Source organism: Dicentrarchus labrax, unplaced genomic scaffold (genome assembly GCF_905237075.1).
Source record: "Dicentrarchus labrax unplaced genomic scaffold, dlabrax2021, whole genome shotgun sequence".
Lineage (NCBI taxonomy): Eukaryota > Metazoa > Chordata > Actinopteri > Moronidae > Dicentrarchus > Dicentrarchus labrax.
The window spans coordinates 17,578,862-17,601,256 of NW_026136724.1; the positions used below are offsets into that span (position 1 = coordinate 17,578,862).

Genomic DNA, 22,395 nt, shown 5'->3' on the forward strand with positions numbered 1-22,395 from the left:
TGCTCTTATGGGCAGCGTTAAAGAATCCCCCAATTTGAATAAAATGTTTTTTTAAACACATGCTTCCATTTCATCTTGATTTTAATGAGAGAAATTATGATTTACCAATCCCATTTATGCCTAATTTACATGTTGTCTTTTCCAAGATAACCATTTTGTACATGTAGATGGCCCTCATATTGACTCTATCCCTTTTTACTATGGGGTTTGTGGATACATGTAGTCAATTGGTTTAAATTAGGCTGACATATAACAACTGCCAAATCATTTTGTGATAATTAGAGGATAATTCTTGATAAAATGGGTTTAATTGGTGATTTACTGGGTGATTAACTCATGAAACCCAATGAAATGGCAAGATGGAAGTCGTATTGGCAAAAGGCCGCCTGTGTGTCTTGCTCTCCTTACTGTACCGTACATTTGGCTGTGATCTGTGAAATATATTGAATTTGATGACAAAATGGACAGCATTAGTCCTGGATTGGGCTGAATTTGGCAGCTTTATCACTTCCTCAAACAGCATGACATGTAACACCCGGTGCACTGAGAAAGCTGGCCAAAACTGGAACCAGCGGGGAGCAGAGCAATCCAACATGATACCAACATTCTGTCCAAATCTGAACTCAAGAAAGGGGGAACAAACATCTTTTTTTGTCTCCATGTGAGCTGTTAATCTGTCCTTTATCGTGTTTTTTTACTCTGCAATAAAGGTCATATTAATGGTATTGCAACTGTCCAGGTTGGGGAGACAAGAATCCATTGGTGGGAGAGACCAGGGAGGAGGAACGAAAACATGAAAGGATGATGGAAGAGATAGCAGGAAGGATAGAAGGGGGTAGAGAGCAAGGGAGCTGACCCAGTTAGAGAGAGAGAGAGAGAGAGAGAGAGAGAGGAGGTGATAGGAAGGAGCTGTGTGCCAGCATCGCCACTGTGGTTGGGGACCTGCTGGGCCATCTGGCGGCCCTGTAATTGGGTTGGGGTTTTACACCTGAGCGGCACACCTCCAAAGAGATGGTGGGAGCAAAAAAAAAAAAGAGGAAATAAGCAGTGTGCTGCACGCTGCACGGTAGTGAAAGTTGAGAATAGGTGAGATCAATTGATACCCTAGTGTTGCCTAAAGTTATATTAATCTTCTTTCTCAAATTTGCATTCAGCTCTTCTAGCTTGTATCGCCCACAGGTTACAGGTGCGGGAAGATTTAATGTGACACTCTATCATATGAGAGGAAAGGACGTGCTGCAGTGGGAACTGTTTCAGGAAAGCGCAGCCATTTTGTGCAAAAACAACAACATTATTTAAATCTGTCTTCCAAGTGGGTCGTAATAGCGACAGGGTAGATATTAACTTTGTGTTGCAGTGGGATATACAGCATGATTACATAGCATTGACAGACCTTGGAAAGGGAAAAAGGTCAACACCGCTCTCGGGTTTCAATATAAATAAGGCTTGATCCACACTAAATGAGACTGGCTCTTCAAGTGGACTGCCTACTGTGAGGGACCGCAGACAATGAAGATAATATGGAAGTTGTCATATTATGCTTGAATGGGCAAATCGTCAATAAGGTGCAAATAGGAGCTGAATTAATGTTTCTTTTTTGCCACTGATGTGAGGCCTGATGCGAGAAGCATAACAGACTCCATGGGTGGTCCTCCATGTACACCGCATCAGCCTTATACAGTCCTAAAGAAAATGATGCGCTTTAAAGGCTTGGAACATTATTTCATTCTGATTCATGTCTCATTCTGCATATTTGAAATGTCTCTAATTCACTGGAATGGTGTGATTTACATAAACATTTGCGCCCACATGTCTGCCGAATTCTTTAGGGTAATTATTGTCTTTTCAAAATGTAGCATCCTACATCTTACACATCCTTGTACAAGCATCTTAACACTTAAAACATTGTGTGACATAAGCTTACTTGGAAATATTGAGTGAAACCCTATATGTGACCCCCCCCCCCCCAGGCATGATCAATTATTTTTCTGTAGAAGAAGCCTCCCACAGGCACTCTGCAGAGCATCATTGTGCTCCCTAAAAGTCCTCGCCTGTGTTGAAGTATCTCTGTCATTGCCAAGCGTGCCTCTCAATGGCTCAGCCCCCACACTAACCTTGCAGCATTTCAAAGGGAGACCAAAGGGAGGCTGAGCGAACATGGACATGCGTAGGTGTCCATGCAACAAAGGGGGAGGTTGAGAGGGCCGAGGTAACCAATGGCTGCCGTATTTACAGCAAGAGAAGGTTCATTGCCACTCTTTACCTGAAGTTAAATCATCTTTAATGAATCATGTTTTCATTTTACTTTCTGTAGAGCAGGTGTGCTATCTTTCTTTACTCTTTCTTGGAAGTATTTTCCCGCAGCAGTTAGCCAGATGACATGTCTTGAAAATATCTGTTGGTGATAGACAAAGATGTTGTTAAACAAGTGTTAGCTAAGTGTTAAAATCACAACTGGAGAGTGCAGTGATATCATGCTTTCACAGTATGTCGGGAAACAGCAGCTGGCAAACAGGACGTGATTGTGAATACCACCTCACGCTAGCAACGCACACACAATTGCTTTTATTTGCTGAGTTCAGTGTTATCCTTGGTTGGATAAATCGAGTTTACGGCACATTATTATTGTTCAGCTGATGTGATATCACTACAGTTATCTGCAGTCCAGTAAAAGTATGGTTAACTCAGCGACACGATCTTAGCAAGTTAAACAGGATAAGAAAGAGAAGATGTACTATAACCAAATGTGCAAATGAGGACCTTCAAGTCCGACCTTCAAACTAGCCCTTTTGAGGTAGTGAGTATGTTTACCTGATTGTTAGCATAAGCTCCTTATCGTGTCTTTTTGTTTGGCTGACAGTTGTGCAAATACAGTGGACATCTGTACTCTTTCAGCACACAACAGCTGAACAGTTATTAATTAAGTGTGTTTGCATGGGTTCAGGCAAACAATGAACCATCACCCTCAACCAGAGATTCATAATGCGTTAGCTCCCCTACCTAGCTATTGTTACTGCAGCAGCCAGATTACCAAGTTATAAACAGAGCAAATGATTTACAGTATTACTACAGAACTGGTCATACAACCACACATTCTTTATGTTACAGTAAAAAACTTGTCTCTGTCTGCAACAGTTTGCATCCTTGTCACTGCCAATTGTATTTTGCCATGTGTCTACTCCCACACATGGAGTCTGAGCTACTTCTTTCTCGCTTTCTGTCGAGGAACTTCTCCTGGAGGGTTTAAATCCCGTACTGTGCCCCTCAGATCTTATCCTACTCTGTACATGCAACCTGTCTAACCAGTTTGAGTGGCTAGGGCAGTGCCAGGATATGATCCATCATTGGCTTTCTCTGTGAACGCCACCAGTTGAGTGCCTGGCTAAGAAATGTACTCTAGTTGGCATGTGTTTTTCCTCTGGTTTATTTCTCAAGAACATTTCAAGCACCCTGTTGTCATACACACGCTGCTACAACCCCTGTGCTGCACCAGAGGTGACTTGGTTTCTTGCTACCAGTCAGCTCAGCCTGCTGTTTTCTGGTGGCTCTGATGTTAATTGTCCCAGCTAGCGGCCCTGCCACTGCTGGCTAGTCTAATTGGCCACTACTGAACCATGCTTGCTGGTGGAAGAACATCAGCAGTTTCTGCCTCTCTTTGTTTCTTTTCCTCAGTGGTGGACTTTAACAATGGTCTTTTGGTTTAACAGCATATTACAGAGTTGGAAGTAATCCATGATTCATGTATACCAATAGTTGTTTAGCTTCCTAAAATGGGGTCATCATCATCCATCTCCTGACATCAGAACTGGACAGTAAATGGCTCTTACAGCTGTTACCATGAATTTTGGGATTGGGTATTCCGGATAGTATACACTGTATATGTCACCCTTTTGATAACTAGGATATCATCAAAGTGTTCTTTTAAGATTCTGTGCAGATAATCAGATTTCTTTCGTCTTCCCTGCTGCAGATACCTCTAACTTGGAGGAATGACAGCTTATCAAAGTCTGTCTAATTAAAGAGCTACTTGTAAGTCTGTGTGACTTCTGTTTACAAACTCTGGTTTTCTTATATTTGGGGCATTTGAACCCACAGTAAAGTCTTATAATAATATAAACTAAAAAAAGAAAAGAAAATATGTGATGAGCCAGGTTACGGTCAATTTATATGAAGCCTATATGAATTGTTAATCCGAGAGTATAGACAGTGTACTTCAAAGTTAGGAAAATAACTTTTGTTCAGGCCAACAGTTAAGACAGTTTACCTCATTTCTGGTGACTTGGGACTGATGCATTAGTAAATATGTTTAGGGATCACGCCACTATTAGACTCTTCCTGCTTCTTCTGGAACACTTTCACTACATGTTTGATGTCCTTGATAACTAATAATACTTATTGGTGGTTAGTATTCACTTTTAAAGCAAGTATGTTTGTTTGATGTACAGATCAAACATCTGCTGTTTTTTGTATGATATTAGACAAAGTAGGGATATTTGCTGCAGTGAACTGTCTTTCTGCTCTTTGATTGAGATAGACACAACCTGCGGAAAATGACAGTGTACTTTGTACTCCTCAAGGTTAAGACTAAACTTTGGATAGATTAAATTAGGTCTAACTGCACTGGCAAAGACATTCTGCTTGGCTTTGACCTTTTGTGTTTTTCTTTGTCCGATTGGATTTGAGACTTGTGTTGTCTGCGCACTATGAGGTAAACTATTTACCCACATTTCTAGCAATGACTGGGAATGTGTCATTTATAGTAAGCATCTTTTTTGTTGCCTCCAACTACCAGACAATGCAAGTAATTCCCTCCAAGTTTCCCAAGAACAGTCCTTAATGTATGTGATGGAGAATCGATTTTGTACAGATAAACGTACTACGTTTAATAAAACCCACTGACTGTAGTTGTTGCTGGCACCAGTCAGAGGACTAGCAGTGATAACCTAGATTTTATACAAACATGGTTTTGGCTGGAAAGTTGCCAGGCTGAATTCCCAGATCCGCTGGGAAATCTCAAGCTCAAAGAGTAGAAAGAATGAGAAATGATCTTCCCTGCCCCACCACCTTCAATCAGACATAAGTAAACAAGGAAATATGCAACACAAAACTACTCTAGTAAAGCTGCACAGTAGCCAGCAGTGGATCATTGTTGTTTCCCTTGAAATGATTGTGAAGCTAATAATCAGCTATGTCTAGATGCATTCAGAAGAATGAAACACTCAAAGAAAGTGTCCCCAAAAATTGGGCATATAAATAAACTGTATCTTAGAAGCACAAATATTGAAAAGACACTTTGTATCTCTGCAGCAATTCAGTGCCAATTGCCTTGCTGTTTTTGCAAACCTTATTTTATACATTCAAAGAAACATGAATTTGACTTTATTTTCCTTCATGTTTTCAAAGATTATATTAGGATGAATTGCCACTGCATTTTGTTCTCAGCTTTTTGAGGTTTAGAAACGGATATCACTGGAGGCCATTCTGAGGGTTACATTTAGATTTTTCAATTGCATAGAAACCTTTAAAAGTCGGCACCAGTGCCCTTTATGAAACAATACTATAAATGGGAAAATATGAGCTTAATGAGCGCTGTACTTGGGCAAAGAAGGAGAATTAGGCCATCAACCTTCACTGTGTACTGATGGGAAAACTCTACAACTTTAGTGTGCCATTATCCTCTTTGACTGCTATGGTGACAGAGCCAAATTACAACCTGCACAGAAAGAGAGGACAATAAATAGTTCCTGTCTGCAGTAGACTTGTTAGTGAGCTGCAGCTTTGCAGTCGTGTATCATGATACTTAGTACACAGCACTAGAAAACCAAGGAAAGATGGCTGTGTTAACTAAGTTATGTAGTCGCACCTGACACCATTGATGGTACACATAGTTTTCAAAGAAATTAAAGTAATTTTAATATATGTTTAAAATGTTTTTCAGCCTCCAAATATCACACACAATTTACACAGGTTGCTTTATTCCATTGCCTATAGACCTGAAACAAATAAATCAATTAGTTGACTTAAAGAAATTGTGATGAGCACATTTTTGACATTTTTTTAAACAATAATCAGTGAATACAAAAATATGATATTCATCGATTACATAATGTAGTCATAATTGCTTAGACTTATATATGTATTTGCTACAAGCAACCCAAGCTCTTGCTCATTGTATGAAATATATATTTTGGTACATATTATACCATGAAGCCATGGATTCTTTAGTATCATAGTAATATATGTTAAGTGTCTCCCTTTGTTGTCCTGAGGCAGTATTCATGTGGAACCAACCTCCCACAGTGAGAGTGAGGTGATGACTAACATGCTCAGGGATGAGGCTGCTGCGATATATGTACAGTACATTACACAGCACTGCACATGCATGGACACGAGTGTATCTGCATATACAGACAAAGACACACACACACAAAGTACAGGTTAACATAAGAAAAACATTGTTTCCTTCTTGCCCCTCGCAAATGACCTGGATGTAAAGTAAATACACCTGTTGTGTACAAAGAGCATGGTGTGATAACATAGTGAATGAGTAATCTTCTCTGCACTGCAACATTACCTACTGTACTTTCAGGCTGACTTATGAAAGCACATAATTTCAATTAAGCCAGTAGCAGTGCTGAGATTTACTGCTTGTGCTGTATGAGAGTAATAAATAATCATTGTATCTCTGCTCTGTGATGCTAATCTGGAGTTTAAGCAATGAGTGAGTAGCTTTGTTCTGAATTCAGCGTGCTGGCCAATTCATTCTGGACCCCAGCTGATGTTTACCCAGGCTGAGCCAGCAGCTGCTCACACTGTCTGCGTCGACTCAGTCATCTGACAAGGCAAGCGTGCTGCCTCTGACATGCATCTGTCACAGCACGGGGAAAAAATCTAACCCTCTCTGTTTCGTCTTTCTCTTTCTCCACTTGTCCAGCATCTGTCTGGCTTCCCAGCATCTCCACGATGACTGAAAGTCGAAGGGAAGCACTGGCGGCGGCGGCGCCCGTGCCCACCACTGCCTCCTCTGCCACGGCTGGCTCCAACACCACCAACATTGCCGGCCCGGGCACAGGTGAAAAGGACGAGGGCTTTTCCAAGCTGAAGGACAAATTCATGAATGAGCTGAACAAAATCCCATGTAAGTGTGTGTTCTTTCTCAGGTATAAGAGTGGGACAAATAGTCAGTTGATTGATTAGTCAACCATCTGAGGTTAAATGACAACTATTTTAATTCAATTTTTCTGTTATAAAAAACAGATGGGGAAAAATCATGTCACACCTCTGATTCACCAACAATAATACAGTGCATACAACAGACATTGCTTCATTTCCATTTGGATCTCCGTCAGGTCAAAAGTGCTTTAAAATGGTTATCATATGCATAGACTGTACCAATAGCCTGATAGCCTCTATGATGACAGGTGTGGTTATCTATCAAACAAGCCCAGTGAGATAAACATCTAACAATTCAAGCAGCATACAAGGAAAATTCAAGCAGAAGTGCATTCTTCTCAAACAGAAGGAGTACACAGGCAGTGATACACTGAATACCTAAAAAATATAAAAATATATATACACCATTGTGCAGGTGTCACACCTTTGATCGATGCTGTTTTTCAGCAGCTTTGCAACCACATGAGATGTGTCTATAATTACACTCCCTCTGATCTGAAATGAACCCATCAGAGACCAAACCATTCAATGCATTCAGTGTGATTCTAGTGTAACCGTGACTCAAAAATGATTCAACAGTGGTTGTGAGTAAACTTTTGTTGGTGACGCACAAGAAAACGTCAGCGTTACCCATTACCTCTGACAAAGACTTCCAATGAATCAAATTATTTTCTTCATCTTTCATTTTGTTGCTTGAGTCAACAGCAAATTTAAGTATTTTGTGCATTGAATGTCAGATGGAATTGTCTTACTAAATTATGTTCTGACAAGTAATCGCATTTGAAGTGGGGAATAAACATCTGGTAACAATGATTCGAAGTGTCTGACATGATGAATTGCTAAATTATGTGTGACTGCCTTTATTATTTGCTGTTAGATTTTCAGTTTTTCTATCTTTCTTGTGCTTTCAGTCAAAAGTATCTTGTAATTTGCACATAATACACAATAACACCTCCCGCCCTTTTATACCCAAACCTTCCAACCAGATACTTCCACATGTTTTTGCCTGGAGAATTCTACTGCATTAAGTATATGACAATATATGGCGTCATTGTGTCATCTAAGATAAAGCACTGCCTGGAGAGCCAAGGGTTTTTTCATTCAGCAGAAATCGAAATATAGATATATCCACAGGCTCATGTGGAAGTAATTCTCGCAACAGGAAATGGCTCCTGTGGAAGAGAAGCCCTATTTCTTCAGCAACAATACAAATGACACCACCAGTCATATTCTCCTTTCCAGCGAGGTAATAGTGCACGGAGCCAGTAAGAAAAAATGCTCCTTCCACAGAGGAAGGGTTATTTGCTCCAGGTTGCATATTTACCAGTATAAAAGACCTAATTTATATTCAGATAACTCGTGGTTTCTACTAGTGAGCTTTAGCTTCCATGTGGGCTTGAACAAGACAGTTTCATAGAGAGGAAAATGGGAACACATTTTGAAAGCGTGCTTTGCTGCAGCATTGTCATTCCAATATGGGGCTGTAGAGGTTGATGTCCCCTTTGGCTCAGCATTGAATGTCTGTCACTGAAATGTGTTGCAATTCCCACCGCATCTAGCAACAACGTTTTCCCTTCATCTTTAGACGATTCATTATTAGCTCTGAATTTTGACATTGTAATCTAAAGAAGAACTAAATTAGGGCTTCTTTTGTTTACCATAGGCAGACAAAAATATCTGCGAGCTTCCCAAAAAGCCTGTCAGTTATACAGGGTTTTAAATTACTGTTTTCTCACTCCATCCCCTCAATCAAAAGCAGTGAGTTTGCTCCCCGGTGCTGCCAAGCTGATGATGAATGCCCCAAGACTTGTTTACTCCGTAGAATATCGATACCGTCTGGAGAAAGTCAGGTAGCAGATTTAACAAGGAATATGCACGAGGAGAAGCTGACTGCGCAGCCTCTTTAACACCGCTGCAGAAGGTTGTCTTTTGGGCTTATAACCCAGTTTAAGCCCTGCAGGCTGTGAGGCTGGTCGCATGGAGCTGTCAAATTGGCCTAACTTGTTACTGCATTTCTGTCCATCAGGATCTGCAGGACACATCTCTGAGCAGGGCATATTGGCTCGGCCCCATCTGCTGGCTGATGGCTCAAGCATGGAAATACCTGCAGACTTTATTTTAATCTTTCTGAATTTACTGTGCTTGCTTTTGTATTTCAGATATTCTAAACATGTTTAAAGGAAAAATAGTCCCAAAAATATGTTTACATTCATATTTTATCCAATCTGACCTCTGCTTATTCTGGTTTGATGAGCTTTTTTCATAAAGACATATTTGATGTGCTGTAGGGCTGCAACTAACAATTATTAATTATTTCATTGAGTATTTCTCAATTAGTATGTTAATTGTTAATCTATAAAATGTCAGAAACTTGTGAAAAATGTCCATAAGATCTCAGAGCTCGAGGTGACGTTTTCAAATTGCTTGTTATGTCTGACCAACCGTACATTTTCGAAAGATATTCAAAAACCAAGATCATCCTCACACTGGAAAAGCTGAAGCCTTTTTGGCTACATAAACACACTAACTAAAATGATAAATGAACACTTGAAAAAATAGAGTAAAGTAGAGAAATGCACCCACTACAGCAATGTAAATAAGTGGCAATAAATGATCACTAAATAGATCAACATGATTATGTTGCACAAAATTTGTGCACAGTGATTCCTTCTGCTACAAAAATGAAGCCTTCTAATCAATTAGCGAATGATTTAGCCTTCCACAGAAACATTAGCACACACACACACACACACACACACACACACACACGTACTCTGATGTTCGAATATGTAATCGTACTAAACCATATTGTGACTCCTCACTGAGGAGAGAGCTTGCCTTCAAGGAAACCAGTGTATTGAATTTCTTAGTAAGTTTTCTAAACACCCAAGGCTTTACTACTTGCCGATAACAATTAACCTCTGAACACGGAGGCTGTTTGATCCATGACTGCTGGTTCCAACAGCCATTACTCCAAATATCACCTAAAAGCGATTGGCATTTCAGGAACATTTATTTTTTTCCTTCTTTATCTGGGTCTGTGTGCTTTACGTGGAAGAGGATCTGCTTCCTCTGTAGATAAAAATGGTTCATTCTAAGATAACGAAAACACAACAGTTTTTTTTTTCAGGTGATTATACACTAATGAAAACATACCTATGGATACTATATTCCATTTCTACCAATACATCCTCCTAAATTACACCTAAGTCACACCATTGATCCATTTCATTTAAAACATTTTTAACATGACAGAATGCAGAAAGGAGCCCAGAAAATGGAAGTGCTGAATTGACTTCTGTCTTCTGAGCTAACCTCAGAGTGTTATCTTTATTTACTGTGTCCCACAACAGGCACATACTCAAGAAAGCTTCCTCTTGTGCACTCTGGGACTGACTCACTCCTTTTTGGAACTGACCAACAGTGTCTTTCACTTTTGGTGCTGACTGACAAGCGTATCATAGACAACCAGAATAACTTCAGACAAAGCTAAAGGAAAACTACAAAAAGATTCTCAGAGTCTTAAAGTGTCTCAACTTGTTTGACTTGTGGCTGCTCACAGTCAACAGACAGCAGAGTTTATTAAAGGGGATTATGGTGGTGGATCAGCAGAGCTATTCGTCCCTGTCTGCCTGCTGCTCTGGCGACAGGCCTTGTTGTCTACTTTGTGCCCTCGCTTTAAGAACGTTTGCCTGCCATGAGACACCATCGGGCACCGGTCCAAGCCAAAGCCATATCAGATTCAACTAGCACCAGCTTCCCTCTGAATCTTCAGTCAACAGATGGGAAACAGATTTTTTTGTATGCTCACCTCTGTCGATGTCTGAAAAAGCTAAGGTATTATTAATCTGAGACATCATAGATTTTTTGAGCAACTGAGGGTGAAATATATGTTATGAGTTTCTGTGCTGGAGCTTTTGTGAACATGATGACATGTCTGTGTTGTTTGTCACAATTTTCCACCTGTGAACACTCAGAAATAACTGAATATGAACAGCAGTCCATACAGTTTCTTTTTTTTATTTTGTTATATAAGGCTTTTAAGGCTTAAATGACGTCTGGCAATATTCGAACACCATCCATCCTTATAGAGATTCAAAAATGTTTCTTTCATTGGTCCTTCTTAAAACCTGAAAACTAAATGGACATGTTCTATTGTGCTGGACAGTTAAAATGTGTGTGTCCGTCATTCCAGCCTTGATGAAAAGTATAATTTTGTCAGCAGCCAAGTGCAGCCCTCGTCATTTTATCTTGATTAAAATAATGACCTGCTCAAATGATGCTGTCCAGTGTAGTAGTAGATGCCAGTTTATCCTCCACGTGGAAGAAACACCAAACATGTGTTTACCATGCTTTACTTAGACACAAAGATGCTTTGAGCTAAATGCTAATGTCATTATGTTAACATGCTCACAATGACATTGGTACATGCTGATTTTTAGCAGGAAATATTTACCATGTGCACCTTCTTTGTTTAGAGCATGTTTGTTTGGAAAGATTTAAATTTAGTCTGAATGATGGCGCTAAATGGAAGGCTAAGGGATCACTAGTTATTAGAGCAAGACATGAAGTTGTAAAACAAATTTAATGGCAATCCATCCAATAGTTGTAGAGAAATTGCACTCAAAATCAAAATGCCAGCCTTATGTTTGGGCTAGTATTCCTGGGATCACTTAAGTCAGTAGGATTCATCCTCTGGGGACCATGAATGAAAATTAAAATCCATCAAATAGTTGAGATATTTCTTAAAATCATCCCTCTCAGAAAACACATATTGAAAATTGAAAGCTTGTGTAATAGACGGTATCTCATTAGTAGGGTGAGACTGCATAATCTGTGCATTGTTTGGGTAGCTTCCTGTTGTGTTTTGCAGTTCAGTTCAATAGGCTCTTAATTTATCGTACCAGGGTTCTCTGACTTCCAATGGTGCACTCTTAGAATATTTGGTGTTGCCCAAGTTTAAATGGATAAATGAGCTGAACCAAAGGAGGAACACTGACCACCACGAAATCCTACTGTTTGAATGAGTCATTCATTCAGAGTGAATACGCCTTTAATCTGAAGGCGAAAAAGCTGTCCACTCTTCTGCACCACATTTAACTGCTCTACTTTTCTTTGTGCCTCGAAATTACAATCACTGCTCTTCTATCTCATGTCATTATCACATCTATTGTTGTAAATCCACCTCATGCACTGTTAATGTAATCACTTCAACTCATAGGATTTCCTGCAAATGCATTGTGTTGATGGGCGCTCATTTTCTAATAATAATCAGCATAATGGACCAGACAGAATAGAAACACCAAATTTTACTAAATCACAAAGAAATAGACCAGTCCATTTTAAATTAAGTCGTGTTTGGTATAAAAGGAGAAACTCAGTCACACACACAATCTCTGAATACAGTTTTCATTATCATCAGCTTTCAGTTGCTGTATAGCAGATAGTTGGAAGATGCTTCCTGCTGCAGGCATATTGTTTGCCACAGCAGGGAAAGGGCGCGGACAGAGTGTTGCTCTCATAAGCATAACAAGATATAATGTCAAGGTTAATTGACCAACAGAGTCCTGTCACATTGGATTAGTGTGGGCTGGTGGAAGTGGATATAACCCAGATGCAATATTAAACACACACACATGCACACACACCCCTTTTAAATGCATTCACCAAACTCGATCCAGTTCATAAAACCCTTCTCTCAAACGTAAAGTGTTATGTATTGCCAGGGATGTAGCGGAGAGAACGAACGCCACAAAACTAATTTTAAATACAGAAATTGAGTCAGAGCAGAGACACCTTATAGGGCTGGCATTAATCTTCATAACATAAATTTGAAGTATTCATCCATGTTAGTTGCAAAAACTTATGCTAATCACATCCAAACATAGGGCACAAATATGGATTAATGATTTTCTTGAAAGGATATCTGTTCTTCTCCTTTTTAAATCACAACATTTAGTTGAAATAAAAATGAAATTAGATGGCAAAACAGTCACCACAAGATCCATGCAGTGCCTATTTTGGAGCTATTGACTGTATCACCAGATGGAGGAATGTAATTGAAATGTGAATGTTCAAATTTCCGTTCCTTTGAGCCCCTTAATGACCTTTTTTAATGCATTTTGGATGAAATTAATTCCCAGCAAACAAAATACATCATAAATTTCACTGCCTGAACTTGTTGTTTCCCAAGTTAGTGCTTACAATTCAAAATTTCATGAAACAATGTACATGGGCTTAAGATATTTTATATGAATTTGATATGTAGGATAGTCTTTACTTCCTCTTGAGTTCATGATGAACTCACTCGCTGTGGCACTGTACCACATACAGTAGGAATGACTCATAGACCTACATGTATTATATACTTTTTTTCTCTTACTGTATATCTGTGGAGTGACTTTCAGAACACCGCGGTATGTTTAAAGGACACAAAATGTCAGCCAGTGAAACTTGGCTTTTTGCTTTATGCTGAGGTTGCTGCTCTTTGGCCTCCTTTCACAGCTCAAAAATGATATCTGATAAGCTTCTTAGAGAACCCAAACTCAGCAATGTGGTGCATCAGAGCCAAATCAGTTTGGCTGAGGTTTTCCAGCAAATTACATTTTCTGTTCTACTGGCTAAATATAGATCTGTCATTCAAACCCCAGTGGAGTTAATATTCATACTGGTATGCCTAAAAGAACTACAAATATCTTGTTCCAAACGTAATATGAGCATCAGACTGATGTTGCTTTGCATTAACTGATTGGCATTAGCTGTCTATTATTCAGGCTTCACTATCAGTGGCTCAGTCATCAGGGGCTAGTGGCCTTTATAACCTGACATTACTTACTGAATATACTTCTAAGGCCCTTATGTGAAGTTTGGGGCTGCAGTTCCCTCCACCATTTCAACCACCTCCTCAATGTGCCAACCATTTTGGTGTTGTTTACTTTATTAAGATGTAATGTCTGTGTGTGTGCTTGTTAAGGGGGGATTAGTCCTCCCAGCAAAATCCTTGGTTCTGCTAACATTCATTTGAGCATTGAACATTTGAGAGCTTCATCAAAAACAGAGCCTTTTCCTCCAAATCTAACTGTATAGCCGTTTGCTGCAGCTGTTCGAGTCCTTGATGTGTCTCTGACTGAATCAGACAAGATTTCCTCAACATAAAAGTGAAAAAGCTTAGAAACAATAGGCTCCTAATGAAATTAGTGATATGAGTCATTGCTACCCAACAGTCTAAAACCTTCAGCATATCAAATTACCAGAAAGCCCTGTATGGTTGTTGATCTGGTGCCTAACAGGTTCACACCAAGTTCAAAACAAACCATAGCAGCTCACAGATTTTCCACCATGTCTTGTGGCCCAAGTAAATTTAAGTTATATCACAAAAGCGATAACCTCCACAACCTGCATCCAAATGGATTATGGCTTTAATTGGAGGGAGCAGTCTGTTTATATAATCTCGCAAAGCAGTTTTCATTCTTGAAGTATTTTTTACAGGGATCCCAGTAAGAATTGGATAGCGTTTCATTACTCCAGGAATTCAGAAAAGAACAAAATTAACTTTGTTGTATTATGTTGCTTTTTCACACACTGCCTTGTGCAAACTATGTGCTCTTGGGTATTTGGTGTAAAAGTCAAGTCAATTTTATTTAGGTCGCAAATTTGCCACAGAGGCTTTTACAGTCTGTACAGCATACAGAGTCCTCTATTTTGTAAAAGCACACAAGTAACAACTGTAAAAAGTCAGAAAAGCGCAGAATTAAAGATGGCAGAAGGACTAAATACAGTACAATACAGTCACTCATAGTACTTTGAAGGTTTGCCATTCTTCAGTGCTGTTGTTTTCCACCACAGTGCCATACCATTTCTGTGTCTGCTGAAAAGTGATTTGAGCCTTGAGGAACAGCAAACATGGATTTCATCATGGGCAACCCACTCATTAGAGGAACTCCATTTTCCATGCCATGTCGCTCGGCAGAACAAGAGATAAGTGCCGGGAGTTGAAGTGCAGTACGCATGCTGGCAATACTGCTCTCTCTCTTTTTCACTTTCTCGCTCTATTTCTCTCTCTCGAGAAACGACACTCACACAATGTAGTTAATTAGGGGATGCTTTTATTGCTTTCTGGGACTCAGGTTCCTTTAATTAAGGAACACAGAATTGCCTTTCACTGGAAGACGTACGCTTGATGAATAAGATAAGGGTATGGGTTCATGGATTGACTAAATGGCATTCCATCAGGCGTCGTGAGCGTTGGTGAAATGGCAGGATGACTGTAGAGTGACATAAGCATTTGGGGTTATGAAAGAGAGATTTTACAGTGTATTTATTTTGATTTCTGTTAATCAGAGCTTCCATTTGGTTCCTTTAGAGGAGTGATTGCTTATCGCTGTGGTTTGCCAGCTTGAAATACGAACCTGTCACGTCTTCGACACTTCCATTAAAAGACTGTCTTCTTACCCGATGTTGCGTTTGCATTTGCATGTGTGATGTAAATGTAGCTGTTCCAGTGCTGAAATGTGCCTCAGCAATCTCATGTATAAGTCTCTGACAAATGCTCCTGTTTTGTTTCCAAGGTTAGAGGTCTTTTAAAGTTAGTTTTAAAGTCTCAGCAGGATTTTCTAAAATAACTGGAGGTGTAGACAGATCTTTTCTGCAAAGTCATTCATGTGGGCTCTGAGCATAAACACATCTCATACTGCTTTCTAATAAGGCATCCATGAACGGTTTACAAGTTGTAGCAATAACAGTAATAACTGTTAATAAATATTTTTGTATTAGAAGCCATTAAAAAGAATTAGTGGCCAGGCTGTGAAAAATCTGTGACTAAATGGACCATTTTACTTCTAATCTTCTGGAAAAGTCTTAAAAAGAAATTCAGTACCTGGAAATTCAAAATTAGCCCCTATTAATGGCTTTTAAATGAATAAATATAAATTGTTTTTATTACTTTTATTAACCATTAACACAACCGATAGTTAGGCTTACTTAGAAACCCTTTATGAATGGTGTCTTGTTAAAAGGTTGCACCACAAATCTGTTTGAAAAATCCAAATTTAAGTGCAAGATTTGACTGACTAGAAATAAGATTTATATATTGCCAATAGGAATTGAATCCATTTTTATGTATCTATGGTATAAACCCAACAAACTCTACCTGACGCCCTGTTAGTTCTCTGTAAAGTATAGTTTTAGTTAAGGAAACGCTGCCGGTTTTGGTAGCTCATTGTAAACGAGACCCATCCAGTGTCACCTCCATTACCACACCGGCAAGGCCAAAGCTGTAGATCCTAAAGTTATTTTAGAGCATCACTCACTGTTTTTCCTTGGAGGAGAGTGCTTATTGATTTTGTCAACAGAGCATCGATTTTTCTCCCCTCTTCCTTTCCCCTCGGACCTCAGCAAAGAAACCGCAGCTGAATTCTGGTGAGCAAAACCCCAAAGTGATAGACTATAATATACTTTTCTGTTTTGATGGGTCTTTTTGGAGTTTTTCAGATAAAGTCTTCAAGGGACTGGAGTTTCACCTGGCTTATGTTATCTATTGGTTTGTTGGGTTTATGACCACCTCTGGGATAATTCCTGAGATGAAGCATGAAGGGAACTGTGTGTGTCATGTGGAATTTTGTCTTTCTCAAGAAGAAGATGGATATTGTATTCTTTTTTTTTTTTCAGTAATGCATATTTTTCAGATAATTCCAAATGAGCTCCGACAGAAGTATTCCCTTTGCCTTTCAGAGTAGTAAGCACTGACAAAACCAAAAACATGTTCCTAAAATTGACTCATTTGTCTGTTATTCCTCTCTATTAAAATAGTGGGTGGGCTGCCAGGTGTTTGGTGTCTGCAGAGATTGAAGGAGCAACGATTATGACTGCTGAAGGGAGAAGTCTGTTGCGAGGTCTCTCATTATTTTCAGCCCATCTGGACTTTATGTTGTCTCTCTGGTACTTAAAACAACCCCCTTCCATCACCGTATTTGTGTGTAAGTGTGTGTAAGTGTGTGTACGTGGTGTACACTGTACCTGTGTGTATGCACCAGGGAGCACTGGCTGACTATAGCTGAGATAGGTGTCACTGTGTTTGCAGATGGCTGTCACTGTGTTGTTGAGCTGAGTGTCTGACAGTCTGTAGGTGACAGAGTTGACTGCTGGTTGTCCAATTTCTCCAGTCAGGTCCGTGCAGTAGAGCAGCAACATATGGTGGAAGAAACAACAACTTGTATGCCACTCACATCAAATCTCCTTTTCTGATTTATCATTTAATAAGCACTTTTATTTCTTAAAATGTAATTTTTACAGGATTTTACTTTCCTCACAAAAATATCTTTAAATGTGTTTAAAACAGCAATAATATATATATATTTTTAATAGCCAGTAACTTTATTTATGTATTGTATGTGGCTTGAAAACCCCAGTACTATTGCCCCAGACCTCTAGCCTTATGTGAAATCCATATGTAGACCTTAAATTAATTATAGTTCTTTTTTTAATTGGTTAATGCATCCATCCATTCATCCATCCATTCATCCATCCATTTTGCGCTGCTTAATCAGATCCAGGTGGTGTTTAATGAATAATTAATGATATTATCAGGAATTATTGTTATATACTGCTGGGAAGTACTGCCAAAAGGGTAAATAATTCTACACCTTTTCATCTATCTAATTATTATTCTCACTGATATTTCATATTTTGGCCTGTATGACCGTGAAAGAGGTACAAGAGCTGCTGGAGAGGCTGAAAGAGTTTAGTTAAACGTCAATAATTCGAGAAAAAACAGTTTGCCTGGCTATGCTAGCCCTTTAAAGATCCAGTGTGTAACATTTAGAAGGCTCTATTGGCAGAAATGGAATATAATATGCATAACTATGTTTTTACTAGTATTATCTGAAAACAAGAATCATTCAAATTTAAAAACCTTTGGATCCTAAAACCTCAGTTCTGGCTCAGATGGGGGACATAAAAGAAATGCTTGACAAAAGCAGGGTTACTGGGAAACTGATGGTTTGATTATTTAAAATTAAACTGACCCTCCTGCTGCTGTTCTTTTTCTATGGACTAAACTCTAAATGTTCAGCTTTAATTTAACCAGTGAGATTAGGCTTTTTTTTATGTGGAGAAGTCTAAGAAAGATTTTAGTCAAAAAGCCTCTTTGTAAAAATCCTCAGTCTGAAAATTTAACACAAAAGATTTTGTGAAGAATTTCTCATATGTTTTTAAGGTAATATAGGAGCTGACAGCATGTGAACAATGTGTGTCAAACCCCCGTGAACGCTTATGGTTTTACTGCATCATTGGCTTGTCATGGTCGTACCGCTGTTAATGCCTCTCAAGCACACCCTGCAAAATTACCACCGCTCTCAGTCCCAGCAAGTTCTGTGTTGCCGGTGATTGCCGTGAAAGTGTCAGATGTCTGAGAATCTTTTGTTTAAATGGCAAGTGGAAAATGCCAACATCTGTTACTTCCACTAAATTGGCTGAAGCTGTGCAGTCGTGTCTTGTCCTGCTAGTCAGGTCCAATCGTTAGGAGTCTGCCACTTCTTGATGGACCCAGGCACTGGCTTAGGTGCTGGCTTAGGTGCTGATCCGATGTGCCAACTCTGCAGGCGCACGCATTTTCCTTCTTTTATCTCACCTGTCAGTTGGTATAATCACTATTTGGAACTTTGGTTCAAATCCTGCTCTGGCCCAGTTCACTGAAATGTTGTTTTCTTCTCTGCAAGATGCAGCAATGTTTATTTCTCCCAGAAGTTTAATCCAAACTCTTTCCTGTTTGCTCTTTCCCCAGTGCCATCATGGGCCATTGTCTCAATTGCCTTTGTGGCAGTCATCCTGGTGTTAGCATGCTGCTTCTGCATCTGCAAAAAATGGATATTCAAGAAGAAAAACAAAAAGAAGGGCAAAGACAAGGGCAAAAATGCCATCAACATGATGGACGTCAAGGATGGAGCCAAAACCGAGGTAAAGACTCTGAACTATTGTTGATAAAATTCAGAAACATTTCCCACATGCCAATTTAAAAACTCCCTTACTGCCAAAACATTTTGTTTTTGCTGGATCCTCTGTGCATGATGTTAAACAAGAAACTAGAAGCTGAAAATAATTTGTTTTAAATATATACAATATTGTTTTCTTTTCGTTTTGCTCTGCTAAAAATGCATTTTCTTTCTATAGTCGCAGTGCTTCTAATGCTGACAGATTTGATTGGTCATATTTGCAGTAACTCCATTAGCACGTTTTGCGTTCACCAAACAGTATGAAATTAATTTCACTGCAAATACGGCCGTCAAAAACGTCCTTATTTTTAAATGCAATGGCTGCTACTGTAGTGTATTTTTTTTTTACCTATTATGTTTAAATTTTTGCCAAAGAGATACATACAGTATTACTTACTATGATATTTCACCACTTAATTAAAAAAGAATTCAGTCTAATTACAGGAGAATTAATGAAAGTCACTTAAATGGCTTCAGATTGAAGAGAGAGTATTTCAGTCTCTCTTTTTCTCCTACTTTTCGTTCCTGTGAGTGTTTCTTTTTGTCATATGAGGACCTGCTCACTCGTTGAAGAGTGTGAGTAACCGTGTAATGAAGTGGTATCCACCCAGAGAAATGACATCACCAAATGATAAACAAATGGGAGAGAATTTAATTAAACTCTGTCTTTCAACAGTACAGTTTGGGAAGCAATGAAACGCTGACACTTCAGATGGAGTTAGCACACTAATTGCACCAGCGGAGCATCATTATGCTGCCTTCCTTGCTGGAAACATGTACAAAGTGTGTATAATTTGCTGCAACATCTCTGCTATCAGAGGTGGATCTGAATTGCAGACAGAAACTACTGGCAATGTTTTCATACTTCATTTGACTTACTTATTGTAGAGGGCAGCATAAATAAAATGTTAAAGACTCATTTATTTTCTTTTGTAACAGAGAGCAGTTGGAATCTTTGACAACAAAGCAAGGTCAATTAAATAGCTTCAGTAGAGTACATCACTTAGCTTGTTAGAGGAGAAGATTTTCCATTAATTTCCAATATCCTAACTGCCTTTGAACTATCCAATTTTGTATTTTCAAATAGACATTCATCAAAATAAAAGACCTCAGTTATTGGTCACCCTAATAATTTATCTCTTAGATCGGTGAATCTGCCACTTCCGAGGCAAGCGGTCATTTCTCCTGGTGTGCCCAGACTCTGGTGTGTTAACTCCTGTGTGTGGTTGTTTTAATTTGTGTTTCTTCCTTCTATGTCCTCCTTATCTGTGTTGTGTCTGATGACTGTTCGGGATGGTCACTGGCGGTAGGTTCCTAATTGCTGTTGGATCTTCTTAAGCCTGCTGCTCTGATGTTTTTTTCGTAGCCTCTTGACAACAACTTACTCCCGTAGAACCAAATATATGTAACTATGCATACAGTACATGTATATCTACTGTATATATGTGCGTACAACCTGCATATGCACATATATATGTATGAAAGAAACACTGGGTGCACATTGACAAGGTTGAACCATGCTGATTTTTTGTGCCAAGCTAAAGTCTCCTGCCTTTTGAATCTTGAATTTACATTTCAAACGAGTGGCAGCGAGCAAACGTAGAATGATTGAGAGGCTCTACAAGTAAATGTTCTTTTGAAACTGATGATGAAAAGGAGGCTTTTGACGTACAGTAGCATTTGCATTCACAGCTGTCAACCTAGGTGAAAATAATCACACCTTTCCTTGAGCACAGATGCATAAAAGTTGGATTAACCTTATAAAATCATATAAAATACACATTTGATAAATAAGGGGATTTTACTTCCTCAATCATTTTACCTGCTCCACTTTCCTCTCTTTTATGTGTCAAAGAAGACCTAAAGACCACTCAATTTGAATTTGCTCCCAAAGGGCAGAGACCAAGTGGCTCAGCGGAGAATGTTAAACCAATCAGTGTTGTTCAGCCTTTTGCTTTCACATGAGCAACTTGACAAACTAATAGGAGCAGGCCCCAATGTACATTACAACCCCCTTTTACCAACACCTACCCACCCACCGCTGGCATGATGCTTCTAGCTACCATCGGCGAAGGGGGTAACATAAAAGCTTTAGGGGTTATGATGGCAATGTGACTGTATGTCTGAGGGTGTAACCAGACTTGAGAATGGGGAATCACACGAGAGCACCGGTTTGTACAACAGAGAATGCTCTGCATGCCTAATGAAAGAGACATCTTGGAAGGCAACTTTTGACGATGAATGAATGACCTTGAGAACTAGTCTTTGCCTCTTCAATCGCATGTTGGTCTTATAACAAAGTCCTCCACCCCCGCCCACCCTTCCCCCTCCTTCACCAATTCCACCACCTGCCACCCCTACCTCAGTGCCAGGCTAGCAAAAGGGCAACTTCACTTCTCACTCTCTGCCACTTCAGACACTTCCCAGTTGATATGTGTTTTTGCCAGAGACTTGATCTGCCTGAAATAACATCAAGGGAATTGTCTTACTGTGATCTTTTTCCGGAAGCATCTCTCTCTCCTTCTTTCTGTCCTCTCTCTATGTCTCTCTACCCTCCCCCCTTCTTCCTCTAATGCCTGCCCATTGCTCTCATCTCTGGCGCCATCATTTGATCTTTCCTCCCTTTAGACAGAAACACCCAGAGATTGATAGAAAAGCATCATCAGGGGACCAGGCCCGGGGCTTTAGTGCATCACAGAGCATGTCCTGGTGTTAACTGCTATGGTGTTTTAGTGCTTGCTTCCCCCCGTTTCCCCCTTATACACCATAAAACAAGTGGCAGCTTTTACAGGAGTAGGTCCACTGGCAGGACCTGGGCAGGGAACGGCTGGCTGGGTGCTAGCACCAGCGACAAACAGGCGACACTGACTCTTGGTGGGTGTCTCCTTCAGGCCTTGAAGGATGAGGAGGATGCAGAGACAGGGCTGACTGAAACGGAGCAAGAGGCCGAGCCCAAGGAGGACCAGAAACTGGGCAAATTACAATACTCCCTGGATTACAATTTCACAGAGAATACGGTAAGGATCTGTTCTCCGAATCTCTCTGTGTGTGTCGTTGTTGCGAAAGGTCCTCCTTCGTAAGTATGGTCACACCCAACCTCTGAGGTGGTCCAACTTTTCATCTCCCCAGAGATTAAACAGGACCCACCCAGGTTTGACACAACATTCTCCTTTTGTTGCATTACCACTGCTGTAAACACAGTTTGGTCACTGAAGCTTGAGACCAATCTCACAGG

The 22,395-nt window shown here is 39.7% G+C and overlaps 1 protein-coding gene across 9 annotated transcripts in view; it reads left to right on the forward strand.

Moving 5' to 3' along the window:
* Window positions 1–22,395, forward strand: part of syt1a (synaptotagmin Ia) — a 160,004-nt gene that overhangs the window by 108,631 nt on the left and 28,978 nt on the right. For 8 of the 9 annotated variants that reach the window (XM_051393215.1, XM_051393217.1, XM_051393213.1 and 5 more), the window contains 3 exons: window positions 6,935–7,138; window positions 18,953–19,125; window positions 22,052–22,177. In XM_051393215.1, the coding sequence (XP_051249175.1) occupies window positions 6,964–7,138; window positions 18,953–19,125; window positions 22,052–22,177 (474 nt within the window). In that variant the 5' untranslated portion in view covers window positions 6,935–6,963. The remainder of the gene's footprint in view (window positions 1–6,934; window positions 7,139–18,952; window positions 19,126–22,051; window positions 22,178–22,395) is intronic. The other variant, XM_051393220.1, reaches the window with a different exon arrangement.